The sequence below is a fragment of the Chaetodon trifascialis genome, chromosome 1, assembly GCF_039877785.1.
Source record: "Chaetodon trifascialis isolate fChaTrf1 chromosome 1, fChaTrf1.hap1, whole genome shotgun sequence".
NCBI lineage: Eukaryota > Metazoa > Chordata > Actinopteri > Chaetodontiformes > Chaetodontidae > Chaetodon > Chaetodon trifascialis.
The window spans coordinates 2,260,134-2,272,241 of NC_092056.1; the positions used below are offsets into that span (position 1 = coordinate 2,260,134).

The window sequence follows — 12,108 nt, forward strand, 5'->3', positions numbered from 1 at the left end:
CCCCAGCATTAAATCACATCTTTAAATTAAAAGTTTTCTCTCATTGATCTGAAAACTGCCAAAGCAGATTTTGTCTCACCGAGTGCATGATGGAGACATGAACAGTAACTGCTGAACACTAATCCCTGATTGAGATTTATAGGCTTCCGTCTCCCTTGCGTTTGTACGTCATGACGCAGGGGAGCGTCACTCACGTCGCACGCGGCGTATGGCGTCATATCTTCCAACACATCCGCCGCTTCCTGGCCGGCCCGGGCAGGCGCCTCAGGCCCCGCTCCACTGCGAACCGTTACCCGCATATTTTTACCGTCCTCCGCTGAAACGCAGCTCCTCCGCGGCGACTGCGAGGAGCTGCGGCCGCCATGAGTGAATGAAACGGCTGAAATCGACGGAAGCTCAGCGGAAGTCCCGGGACTCGCTGCTCGGTGAGTATTTGCGGGAGTTGCTGTTGGTTCATGGAGTTAAAAGGCTCCTGGTTCTTGTTTGTCTCCTTCAGAGTGAATCACTGTGAACTCTCATCAGCCGTTTGTTCCAGTGTCTCTGTGGAGATTTCCACATTAAACTGCCAGTTTTAACATCAGCTGGACGCTGACGCTGGACATCAGACATTCAGGATGTCCTGACGGTCTGCTGTCTCTTTGTCCGTCTGTCTGACCTGCTGCCGTTCATTGTCTCAGTAGCTCAGTCATCACCTCCACCAGAACAAGCACTTTACATCCACCTGTGTGTTCTGTCAGCAGCGTTGGAGCTGGAGGTGGTGGAGGTGCAGCGGCGGAGGTGATGGTGTTGGACTCAGGTGAAGTCTTCATGGATCAGGTTGAGGGTGAAAGTGTTGGGAGCAGCAGGGACCTGTTGGCGCCAGACGTCCGGGCAGATCCGCCGAAAACCACCAGCAGCTCAGCGGCCAAAACGGCGGCCAAGAGGAGTAATGTCGCCAAGAAGGGGAAGGTGTCCCACAACGGACTTCCAGCCCAGACGAACAGCAGCCAGGTCGTAGAGAGGCGGTCATCGTCATCATCATCGTCACGCGGCGGGGTCGCATCCAGACCACCGCTCCGCCGGCCCCTCAGCCTGGAGATGACGCCCCAGCGCCTGCGAGGGTCTCAGGAGCAGATGGCGGACAGGCGGATCGTGCAGCCTCCTTGGCGCAGCGGTTTTTCGGCTGCCCCCTCGCCCCCGGCTCGCAGCCTGACCAGCCCCAGCCTGGGCGCGGGCGGCTGGATGCGGCGCAGCGAGAGCACCTGCTCGGTCAACTACTCCCTGGGGCTCCGGGCCGGTAGGGGCCAGATGCGACCTGCCACCTCCCTGCCACATATAGCGAAGGGGCCGGGGGGCGCGACGCCGCCCTCCCCCTCCAGGCCCTGCCTGCTGGTCGCCCTCAGGCCTCTGAACTTGGAGCAGGAGAAGCGGACTTTCTTCCAGTCCGACTACAAGTACGAGCCTCAGTTCGAGTACGCTCAGCCTGAGCCGAGGAGCGTGCTGGAGAAGTACAGGGAGGGCTCAGGCCTCTTCCTGGAGCAGGTACAGCACCTCACACACCTGAGTGTCACCTGTGAGCTCACATGATGATGATGATGATGATGATGATGATGTTGAGCTTTCCGTTTTCTCCAGGCGGTGGGAATCATGGAGTGCGTCCTGAGGAAGTTTGGCTCCTACGAGAGCTTTGAGGAGGTGACGGGTGGCAGCATCCTTCCTAAGAGTCAAGTCTGGGCGGCTGTACGTAAATACCTGCAGAAGGAAGGCTGTGTGGGAGAGGTGAGTGCAGAGCAGCACGCAGCACACACACGGTCGACTCACCTGTGCATCAGCTGTCCAATCACAAGCCTCTCGGACAGTTTGACACGTCAGAGCAGGAAAACTACTAAAAGCATGAAGACGGTAACTGATGACAGCGAGCCGGCATGAGACCAGGAGCCTGAAACTGAAGTGGAATTCAGCCATTGTCTGTGTGTGTGTGTGTGTGTGTGTGTGCGTGCGTGTGTGTGTGTGCGTGTGCGTCCAGGTCGTGGTGCGTCTGTCTGACGAGCTGCTGTCTCAGGCGGTGATGGTGGTGGAGAGCTGTCGTCCCACTCTGACCATCAACCTGGCGGGAGCTCGACAGCACTGGCTGGAGGGGATGCTGAGACACGAGATCGGTAACCTTCATCACACACGAGACGCAGATCAGACGTTAACACGAGCTTCAGATGTTGAATTCAGACGCGGTGAAGGGTGTTTCCTCTTAAACTCGTCTGATGTCCGACAGGTTTAATGGAGCTGAAGCAGAGCTTGATGTTTGCTCTTCATTAATCGATAACTCTCTTTATGAGTGTTGTATATTATACTAACAGCAGCTCTTCGTAGAAGCTGCTGCTCTTTGATCCTGACGGGCCTCATAATTAAATCACGTCGCTCCTCTTCAGTCCATCACTCTGCTTCGTTCACCTAACGACTGCAGACAGTTTGGCTTCATCAGGATGCTGCCTGAGGCTGTTTCTCACATACAAACCACTGATCTGTCATGTGATCGATAAATCACCAGAGATACAAAACCTTCCAGTCATCGTTTAAAAAATACTCATCATGAAATCTGTACCTCATACGAAAACGATCCCTAACCATAAATACAGAGTTTAACACTGAAGTCACATTCTTCCCTCACAAAAACACTTTTTCATCTGAACCCATCAATGAGAAAAAAATTCAAAACAGAAAAGTTTGGTTTTCTTTCAACATACTTGTATTTAAATCATCGCCTCACCTCATTAACGGCTCTATGAGGCCGCAGAGCTGCAGGGTCACATGATCCGACGGTATAGACCGATTGACAGCCTGAAGCCACATGAGACGTCACCTCTGAGGTTTGATGCCTCCATTCCCAGAATATCCTGTTTGTTTGCCGAGTTCCTCCTTTGACCGACACCAGAGCCCGAGGAGACGGTCAGAGAACTCCTCCAGGCCACATATTTACTGGTCTGGGTCTGTTTCCTGTTTTCTGATTCTTACTTTCAGTTAAAGGAGCTCTCAATGCTGCGACATTCAGGGGATTTCCAGCCACAGTGTCCAACACATTAGAGCCTCCGTGCACAAAGACAAAAGGTTTTCCCAGTTTGGTTTGGAAACTTAAAAATGTGAAATGAGCCCAGCTTATGCTGCGTTCAAGTCATATCAGAGTTATCGCAACTATGAGTCATAATTATGGCTGGAAAACTTTCTGAAAGCTGAACATCAGCTGAGCTCTAAAGATACAGACGACCGAGCAGACATGAGCGACATCAACCAAAGACTGACGATCAGCTCTGTGATCAGTAATTAAACCCAAACTGAATGGATGTGGTGTTGTTTTGTCTGTTCACATCATATTAATTCTTACACTGCGACAGCCTGACCTTCCATCCCATGAACGTGAACGTTAAATATACCAAAAGATTTGTATGAAGTAGTAACGAGCAGTACCAGACAATCAACATGTATAGCCAAATAATGAAACATGAAAAAACAAAACAAACACAAAACTAAAGATAAGTTAAAATGACAATAAAATCAAAGTGAAAGGAGAAAATAACAAAAATAAATACATAACGATGATCAGAAAAAAAATCAAAGTAAAATAAAGAATAAAGATCAATTAAAATGAATGTGAAATGAATCACGATCAGATAAAAGGAAAATAAACAAACATAAATATAATAATGATCAGAGAAAATTAAGGGATGTTAATGAAATGTAAAATAAAATCATTCTGGTCGTTTTGATTGATTATATTGATGTTTGTGCTCTCCTCAGGTACACATTATCTGCGAGGGGTAAACAACAACCTGCAGCCGTGGGCCACCTCAGAAGGCAGGAAGCAGTTCGGCCTCAAACCGGCCAATCCCACGGAGGAGGGCCTGGCCAGTCTGCACAGCGTGTTGCTACGGAAACAGCCCTACCTTTGGCGCGCCGCTCTGCTCTACTACACGGTGTACCACGCCACCAGCATGAGCTTCAGCCAGCTCTTCAGCCACATCGCTCGCTTCGTCCAGGACCCGGACGTCCGCTGGGAGTACTGCCTGCGAGCCAAGAGGGGACAGACGGACACCTCGCAGCCTGGTGAACACACACACACACACACACACACACACACACACACACACACACACACACACACACACACACACACACAGATATAAAACCTTACCCTAGCCTTAACCCAAGTCTTCATCTTAAAATTGAATGAATGAATGAAAATTGATTTTTTTTTTAATGTACAACAGGAAGGCGACCCAGAAAGCAAAAATCCATTGAATCAACATTGAGATATGGTCATGGCTTAAAATTGAATCAACATTGATGTCAGACATTGAAAGTAACATTCAAAGCGCTTGTTATGATCAACATTGAAATAATGTTGAATTTTCAATCAGTCTAAACATTGATTCAATATTTATTCAACTACATCATTTTCAACATTGAAACAATGTAGAATTGTCAATTAATCTGAACATAGAATCAATATTGATTCATTTATAAATGCATTGAAATTACATTGATTCTACATTGCAACAATGTTATTAATTAAAGGACCATTACAGCACTTTTCAGCCTTCATCTGTAGGTTTTAAATATGCTTCATGCAAGGCAAATTGCATGAAGCATACCCGATTTGAAGCGTCATTTTGCCGGGCGACGCGATGGACGCGATGCGCGGCGCGATGGACGCGTTGGCCGCGAAAATCGCTCTCACCGCGTCGCCCCATCGCGTTATCGCTTCATCGCTCGAGTTGAAATAATTGAACTTTTGCGGCGGATTCACGTGAAGACGCGCCGCGACAGCCTATCAGCGTTGAGATCGTCATCGACGTGCTAACGTACGGACGTGGTCGACGAGAGAATGAAATGGCAGAAGAAATGTTGTTGTTGGGCGGGCTTGTCGCGCGACGCGATGACGCCGCAAGGGGTTTTTGTACCAGCGTCAAAACTGGAGCGTCTGGCGCGATGCGATTTCATTTGGAGCGCGATTAAATAATTTTCATCGCGTGTGGTGGGAAAGTAGCGTTAGCCTGGCAGGGGGCAAGTAAAGCCTGGTGGCCCGCCAGGCTTATAATACACTGGGGGAAACCCTGAACCCTCAGCGTAGCCTCTGCACACGGACACACTAGCGTTAGTTAGCGTTATCTAGAATGCTAGCGCTAGCTAATGCTAACGACGCTAATAAGCTACAACCTCACGGTAATAATTCACAAAGTTGACATGCTGGTGAAAATACATTGTGTTCTCATTAGGACTTACCAGTTTGTCTTCTTTTGTCACTCGAAGGTAATAAAAGCTGCTAAAAGCTGCCAACTGTTGACTGGTTTGAACTGGTTTGGTCTCAGGAGAGAGCAAGTCTCGTGGGCGGGGGCACAGGTGCACAGCCACAGCATGCCATACATTGAAACCATGTCTATTTAATGTTGACATTTCAACATTGAAAACCCAGCATCTATACAATGCTGATTCAACAACATTTTTTCAAATGTTGAAATGGTAGCTCTAATTAAACATTGAATAAACATAGATTTTTCAACTTCAACCAAAAATAACCAATTTCACCAAAATTCAACGTTGAATCACTGTATTTTGCTATTTGGGGAGTCCCCACAGTGTATATCCCCACAACAGTACACACGCAGACACACACACACACACGCACACACACACACACACACACACACACACACACACACACACACACACACACACACACACACACACACATAAAACCTTACCCTAGCCTTAACCCAAGTCTTCATCCTAAAATTGAATGAATGAATGAAAATTGATTTTTTTTTTAATGTACAACAGGAAGGCGAGTCCCCACAATGTATGTCAACAGATCTATTTTCCACAACAAGAGTAATACACACATGCACACACACACCGTGGAATGGACAATCATACCTTAAAATTCAATTATTTACGTCCTCGCGACGTATAAAAGGAAAGAGTGTAAACAGATTTATGTCCCCACAACAATATGTGGACACACACATTTGCATATGGTTTCCTGATCCTTAAACTTTTTGCCTCACAGGCAGCATAGCTCCTGTCCTGCCCTGTGATTGGTGGAGGTTGTACCTGGAGTCTGAGAGCAGGACTGCAGATTAGAGTTGGGCGGTATCCAAATTTTGATACCGTCAGACCTTCCCCACATTTTCCCGGGTATACGTTATTACCGTGACACATCAAAAATCACTTTGCAGGGCAGCGTGACGTGTGCAGTTCAGACGGTCAATGCTCACGCTAAGAAGCACCAAACCTAACATGTAGCATACCAGAATAACTCGGCTAAAAGCCTCTACCAAGCATTGCCACCCAAACGAAACATAATTCATACCCCAAGAAATTATATGTGCATGTATCGAAAACACAAAAATATCAACCGTACGGCATCTGCCGATTTCACCACTTCACGCAAACCACAAAAGCCCGGTATCATATGCGACGAAAACTCGGCGAGCTAGCAGCCAAAGAGTAGCAGAAAAAAAAAAAAACTTCACTAAATCATAAAGTATGTTTTACCTTTGCTGTTTTGTGGTCAAAAGTTATATTCCAGCCCGAAAACACGCTGCTAATGTTTCCTCCTATGACTCTGCGTTAGTTTGAGATCAATCACGAAGGTCCTGCTTGTTTACATAAAGAGGAGGGGGTTTCTCCAGTGGAGGGAGCGCTCTTCATGCAATAACCTATCTCTGGGCTTACTTCCTGCTGGATCGTCATTGGTGTTTCTATGGTGAATGTGGGCGGGTCGCTGAGCTATTGACCGGCGTAACCACGCAGTTAGTTTCAGCGCTCCGTCTTTTGAAGGAGCAGAGCGCCCACAGAGGACTCTGCTGAGCTGCCCGAAGTGTTATTTCACTGTTTTATTTGCATTTCGTCCTTTTATGAGAGCTAAGAACAATAGCAAGCAGAAAAAGGCTGAAAATGTGTTTTCAACAGAGGGGTTTCTCCGTGTGCTTGGACGAGATAACGGTACTCTGCTCAGACATACCTGTGTTAAAACACCTGTAAAACTGCTCGGGTTTATTCTTAGCATGTACTTTTGCACAGTCACCTTTTCCCTCGAGTAAAAATTCAACCAGATACATTGAACGCAGTGGACTTCATTTTTGTTATGATGATGCTACAATTATGTCAGGCCCCTATAGACCTATATGCGCAGCATTTTTTTAAATTATTTTTAATGACGGTAATGAAACTGATACCGTTGCTATTTTTAGATACCTTATTACCGGATTACCGCCCAACCCTACTGTGGATACTACTCAGGGCCTGATAAAATACTGCCATAAAGGAATAAATGAAAAAAAAATCAGTCTGGTGTTCAGTTAACATGATTAACATGGCTGTCTGATAATTTTAGCATGTATCGTCATTGACACACTGATCTTATGGTATTTGTAACTTTAACCAGTGTCCTTGTTTGTCTTTGCTTGATGTTGAATTCTAGCATCTTTTTCGGAGAACACTGACTGTACGTGAAACTCGTTGATTTTTTGTTTGGCCAAAAACATTCAGGGGAGTTAGCAGTATTTTATTCAGGCCTGAATTATATCTGCAGGTACAACCTCATGGCAGAGGGTCGATGTAGCCTGAGAGTCCAAACCCGGGGTTATTAAACCCTCTGTCTGCTGCATGTTTTTGTCTCAGGCTGCTTCAGTAAAGATCAGGTTTATCTGGACGGGATCCTCCGAATCCTTCGGCATCGAAGGACCATTGACTTCAAGACGTTGACTTCTTTAGGCAAGGTCAGTGTCGACACTCAAATAACACAACGTCCAGACTTTTTTGGAATCAAAGTTGTATTTTCAGTCAAGAGAAAACTGTATTGACCATGGACTAAATCCACAAACTACACAGCCTCATAAGAAGTCACTAAAATTGGCTCCACCTTTACAGCTGCAACATTAAAGAGTTAGTAATTATAATGCATATTTATTTAAGTCTGAAACTGGACATGCTGCATAATGAGAACTTTTTTTCTTTTTGTACTTTGAGTAAAATGCAGTTTTACTCATAACAGAGTACTTCTACATAGCGGTTCTGATTCTTTGACATATGAGTATTATATTAGGGTAGACTACTGTCAGTCCATGGAGGAGTTTCACCTGCGTGTCTAGTTCAACACCTTTTTCACCGCTGCAGGTGTCTTATGAGGACGTGGAGAGGCTGAGGCAGCTGGCGGTGTTCCCACGGACCAGAATCCCACACTTCATGCGAGACCAGGAGCGGTACCTGCAACATCTGGATCACATCATCGCTGTCAATGAACTTGATGACTCAGCGCTGCAACATCTGCTCCCCTGACCGTCCTGCCCCGCCCCCGATGCCCCGCACCACCTGAGTCCAAGAGGTGAAGGATGCCGGTACACAGACTGTATAACGCGGTGCGCTGAATATCACTTAAAACATCCAGTATTATCGATGCTTTATTCGGGCGATTTTTCTAAAACTTGAATGACGCGAACAAAAGGGACGCACACACTAACACCTCTATCTACATTTCACTTTTGTCCAGTGCATGTTGATGTGGCTTGTTCACAGAGCCGAGTACAGTTCAAGTGCCCCCGCCCCCCTCCGCCTTTACTCCTACTATGAAGTTACCTCAATACTGCAACTCTACGATGTAACCAACATATATATGTAGACTCACACATAATCACCGCATCCAGCGCCTGTACAGGACTCAGCTAACATGTCGTGTACAAGCATTCATAATCACACGCTTTATTTATGCAATTATTTAAGATTCTTTTTTTACTTTAAGAGAACAAACTGAATGTCTCTGGTATTAGCTTTATACCTTTTTTGTTTAGACGACATTGTTTTATGCCTTAGATCGTTTGCATTTCAAAAAGGACACCAAGGACACGTCATTTAAAACCCTGAGGAAGACGTAACTGAGACCGTGAATCTTTAATATATCAAGTGCCAGTGGACTCAGTCAAGTATTACCAAATTCCCCAGGGTGGTTTTTAAAATATCAGTGTTATTAATTAGATAACCAGCTGTGTCGTTTCTGTCTTAACAGCGTCCTTGGTGGTCTTTTGATATCAATATGCTACTGTGATGTGACCCGTCCCCAAGCTCCCCCCTCTGCAGCAACCAAACTTTCTTTTGCAACGTTAAAGGAGAAGTTAAAAGCTAATTAGCTTTCTTGCGCAAAGTTAGATGAGAAGATTGACGGATGTGTGTTCAGTATGTAGCTGAGGCCAATGTTGAGACTTTCAAAACCAAAAACACCACAAGTGTAAGGAACAGATTAACTGTGTGTTTGTCTGCTCTAACATTAGCATGTATGGCTAACAAGCTTATACGTACAGTAGCAACTGAGCATTACCTTCAAAGGCAAGGAGCATGCTCTTAACTGATTACTTTAGTTTGAAATACGTTCACGACCAGAACATCAACTAAAAGTGAGGTATTTCGTGGATGCTATCTGAGTTCATGCTAAAGTTAGCATTTCCTGCTCTTTGCTGGATTTGGGAAAGTTCACGCTCAGCAACCCGAGCCAAACTGGTAACCCAGGTTAGCGTTAATGTTTGCCAAACACATCAGTTAGTCCTCGTGATAAAAACCCTTTAACACGTCATCTTAAAAGTGAAAACATCCTGAACAAATTCAAAGTGTGTACGCTAAGTGAACGAGGTTATCTTAGAATGAAATAAGAGTCTGATGTCTTCTACATGGATGATCAGCTGGTGAGAATGGTGACTTTGGGCCTTGGACCTGCAGCTTTAGCATCAGGCTATTAGCACGATAATATGTATGTAGCCATCAAGTGCATTAACTGTTTTTACAGGGCTCCCATCTTAAAAAGAGTCCGCTGAAGAAGGTGTATTAACCTATTTATGGAGCTAACATTTGCTTAATTAGCGAGCTGACACAATCTGCTAATGACAGTTGTCTTTTCAGCCGTCACAATCAAAGGTCACTCATTAAAAATGAGAGGTTGTTTTTGTTTATCTGTCTGAAATCATAAATTTTCAAGAACTGCTATGGTAAACCTGCCACCGTTATCATTTTAAAGTGCAGGTGTGCAGAATGTGAAGCTCCACAGGCATAGCAACAGTCACTGAGGGGGGCGGGACTTAGCATAGTCAATCTGCCAGTTTTCGGCAGGTAATGTGCAGGACTGTTTCCCATCCAAGAAATAATCCCACATGTAACCAGTTATGAACTGGACAACTGCCGTTTTTACATTTTGGACAGACCCAGGCTAGCTGTCGTCTCCGTCTGTACACTAAATTAAACTAAGCTAGCCAGCTGCTGACTGTAGCTTTATATTTAATAGACAGATGTGAGAGTGCTATTGATCTTCTCGTCTAACTCTCTGCAAGAAAGCGAATGATTGAATTTCCCAAGAAGTAGAACTGTTCCTTTTACATGTAGATGAAGTGCCAAAGTGGCATTTTTAACACTGTTGGGTTGTTTGAGAAGCAGCCAGTCTTTGTAGTTCCTCATCCGGACTGGCTGAAGAGGAAGTGGGGCGTTGTGGGCGTGCCTTCGATGGGTGTAGAGCTCATCTGCTGTAGCTAGCCATGTGTTTGTAGGCTGCTTTTTACTGTGTTTGACACTTAAAACTTCAGATGTCAGTCAGGGCATTCATTTTGGGCCAAGCCGTCTGTGAGCAGAATTAAAACCAGGTCACTACTAAAGGACGTGGGATAAACAGCATCAGTAGTCCCACTTTTTAACCTGGATAAAAACCACTTGACCAAAATGTGAATTCTACTTCTGTGATGCATTTTAAATACTTGGATTTGAAGATGAACATGTAATTGAAATTTCCTCTGCTGTGTTTACAATTTCAGCCATTTGGTAAGCAGATATGTTTTAAGTCTGAGCGGGTTGTCCTCAGCTGACCTCACCAACCTCGGCCTGGATTCGCCTAAACGAATGCACCTATTTGTAAAGCACGAATGTTGCACAAGTGTTTTATGTTCTGGAAAACACCTTGAATTTCCAGTTTATTTATTAAAAAGTACACACACTTAATGAGCTCTGTGGGTCCTGTTTTTAAAATGTGCTTTAACTTGCTAATCTGGGCTAACGTGTTGTTTTCGGGCTAAAACAACTTTTTTTGTGCTACGAACTCCAGATGGAGGGCAGGAAACACTCAAAATGCTGATGTTTTGCATCGTTTACGGTTGCTCGGCTCAACCAAACCAAGAAACTCTGAGGAGATTTTACTGAGTACCAAAAGTTGTTGTCCATAAGAGTCTTGTTAACTGTCTGCGGTCAGGAGCAGCTGAGTCGGATGATGTGGAAATGATGTAGCATTGCTATTGTTTTTAAATCTATGGTGATAGATTTAAAGTAACAGCTACAAGCAACACGACTAACACTTATTTAATCAGCATTAAGGGTTTCACATAAGACAGCTGAATGTATATAACGTACTCTGTCTTGTTTAGCAACTATTGACATCTTTAGTGGTGTTTAATCAGACCTGTGCGAGCGGTTAGCCTAACAAACAACCGCAACATAAGCGTCAATGTTTGCTGCTCCGTTAATCCACAGGGGAAAAAAGCTGCACGCCCTAAAAAAAAAAAAAAAATCTATTGCAGTTTTCACTTCCTGCCCTCCATATGAATTTAATGTCACGTGACTACAAACAACCAATGGTCGCTCCGTAAATCATCCAATAGCATGCAGCTGTTTGAAAAGGGGCGGGGCAAGTGCAGAACCCACGTGACACAGACACAGGATGTCTGGATCATGTGACTGATGACATCAGAGGCTTCAGTGGTCTCCGGTGCTTCAGAAAGCGTTTCAGTTTGCTAAGTTTATGTTTTACAGCTAAACTGTGGTCGGCACATTAGTGGGACACGAGGACAGTAATCAGAAAGACGTTCATGTGTGAGAGCGTTTCAATATTGTAACGAGTAACGATCGAAGAAAAGTAATTGGCTAATTTAATATCACTCTCCAACCACATCCTGTATTTTATGTCACCTAAATATTAAGCATGATATTAAACCTACAGAGGCACTCGTGTTTCAGCAAAAATTTGATATTTAGTCTTTTTTTGACAACATATAATTATTCTGCTCAACTTTTTGCACAATAACATCCGTATTTGTTGCAGGACTTCTGAACAAA

At 44.9% G+C, this 12,108-nt stretch overlaps 1 protein-coding gene across 3 annotated transcripts; it reads left to right on the forward strand.

Moving 5' to 3' along the window:
* The first annotated feature begins 228 nt into the window (after positions 1-228).
* On the forward strand, positions 229-10,999 carry kiaa0895l. 3 transcript variants are annotated; one of them, XM_070968255.1, is made up of 7 exons: positions 229-425; positions 741-1,521; positions 1,615-1,758; positions 2,006-2,138; positions 3,769-4,074; positions 7,654-7,751; positions 8,149-10,999. In XM_070968255.1, exons 2-7 carry the CDS (start codon positions 781-783, stop codon positions 8,308-8,310), a joined length of 1,584 nt encoding a protein of 527 aa, XP_070824356.1. In that variant the 5' UTR covers positions 229-425; positions 741-780; the 3' UTR covers positions 8,311-10,999. The 3 variants fall into 3 exon arrangements, with proteins under 3 accessions (XP_070824356.1, XP_070824364.1, XP_070824346.1); XM_070968263.1 differs by having other exon boundaries at positions 335-425; positions 738-1,521; XM_070968245.1 differs by lacking the exon at positions 229-425 and having other exon boundaries at positions 693-1,521.
* Positions 11,000-12,108: the final 1,109 nt, after the last annotated feature.

Bases quoted from the DNA above. Each gene is read 5' to 3' on its own strand.
- kiaa0895l (XM_070968255.1), top strand. From the start codon at position 781: ATGGTGTTGGACTCAGGTGAAGTCTTCATGGATCAGGTTGAGGGTGAA. The intron at 1,522-1,614 runs GTACAGCACCTC...CGTTTTCTCCAG, and splicing joins CAGGCCTCTTCCTGGAGCAG to GCGGTGGGAATCATGGAGTG. The intron at 2,139-3,768 runs GTAACCTTCATC...TGCTCTCCTCAG, and splicing joins GATGCTGAGACACGAGATCG to GTACACATTATCTGCGAGGG.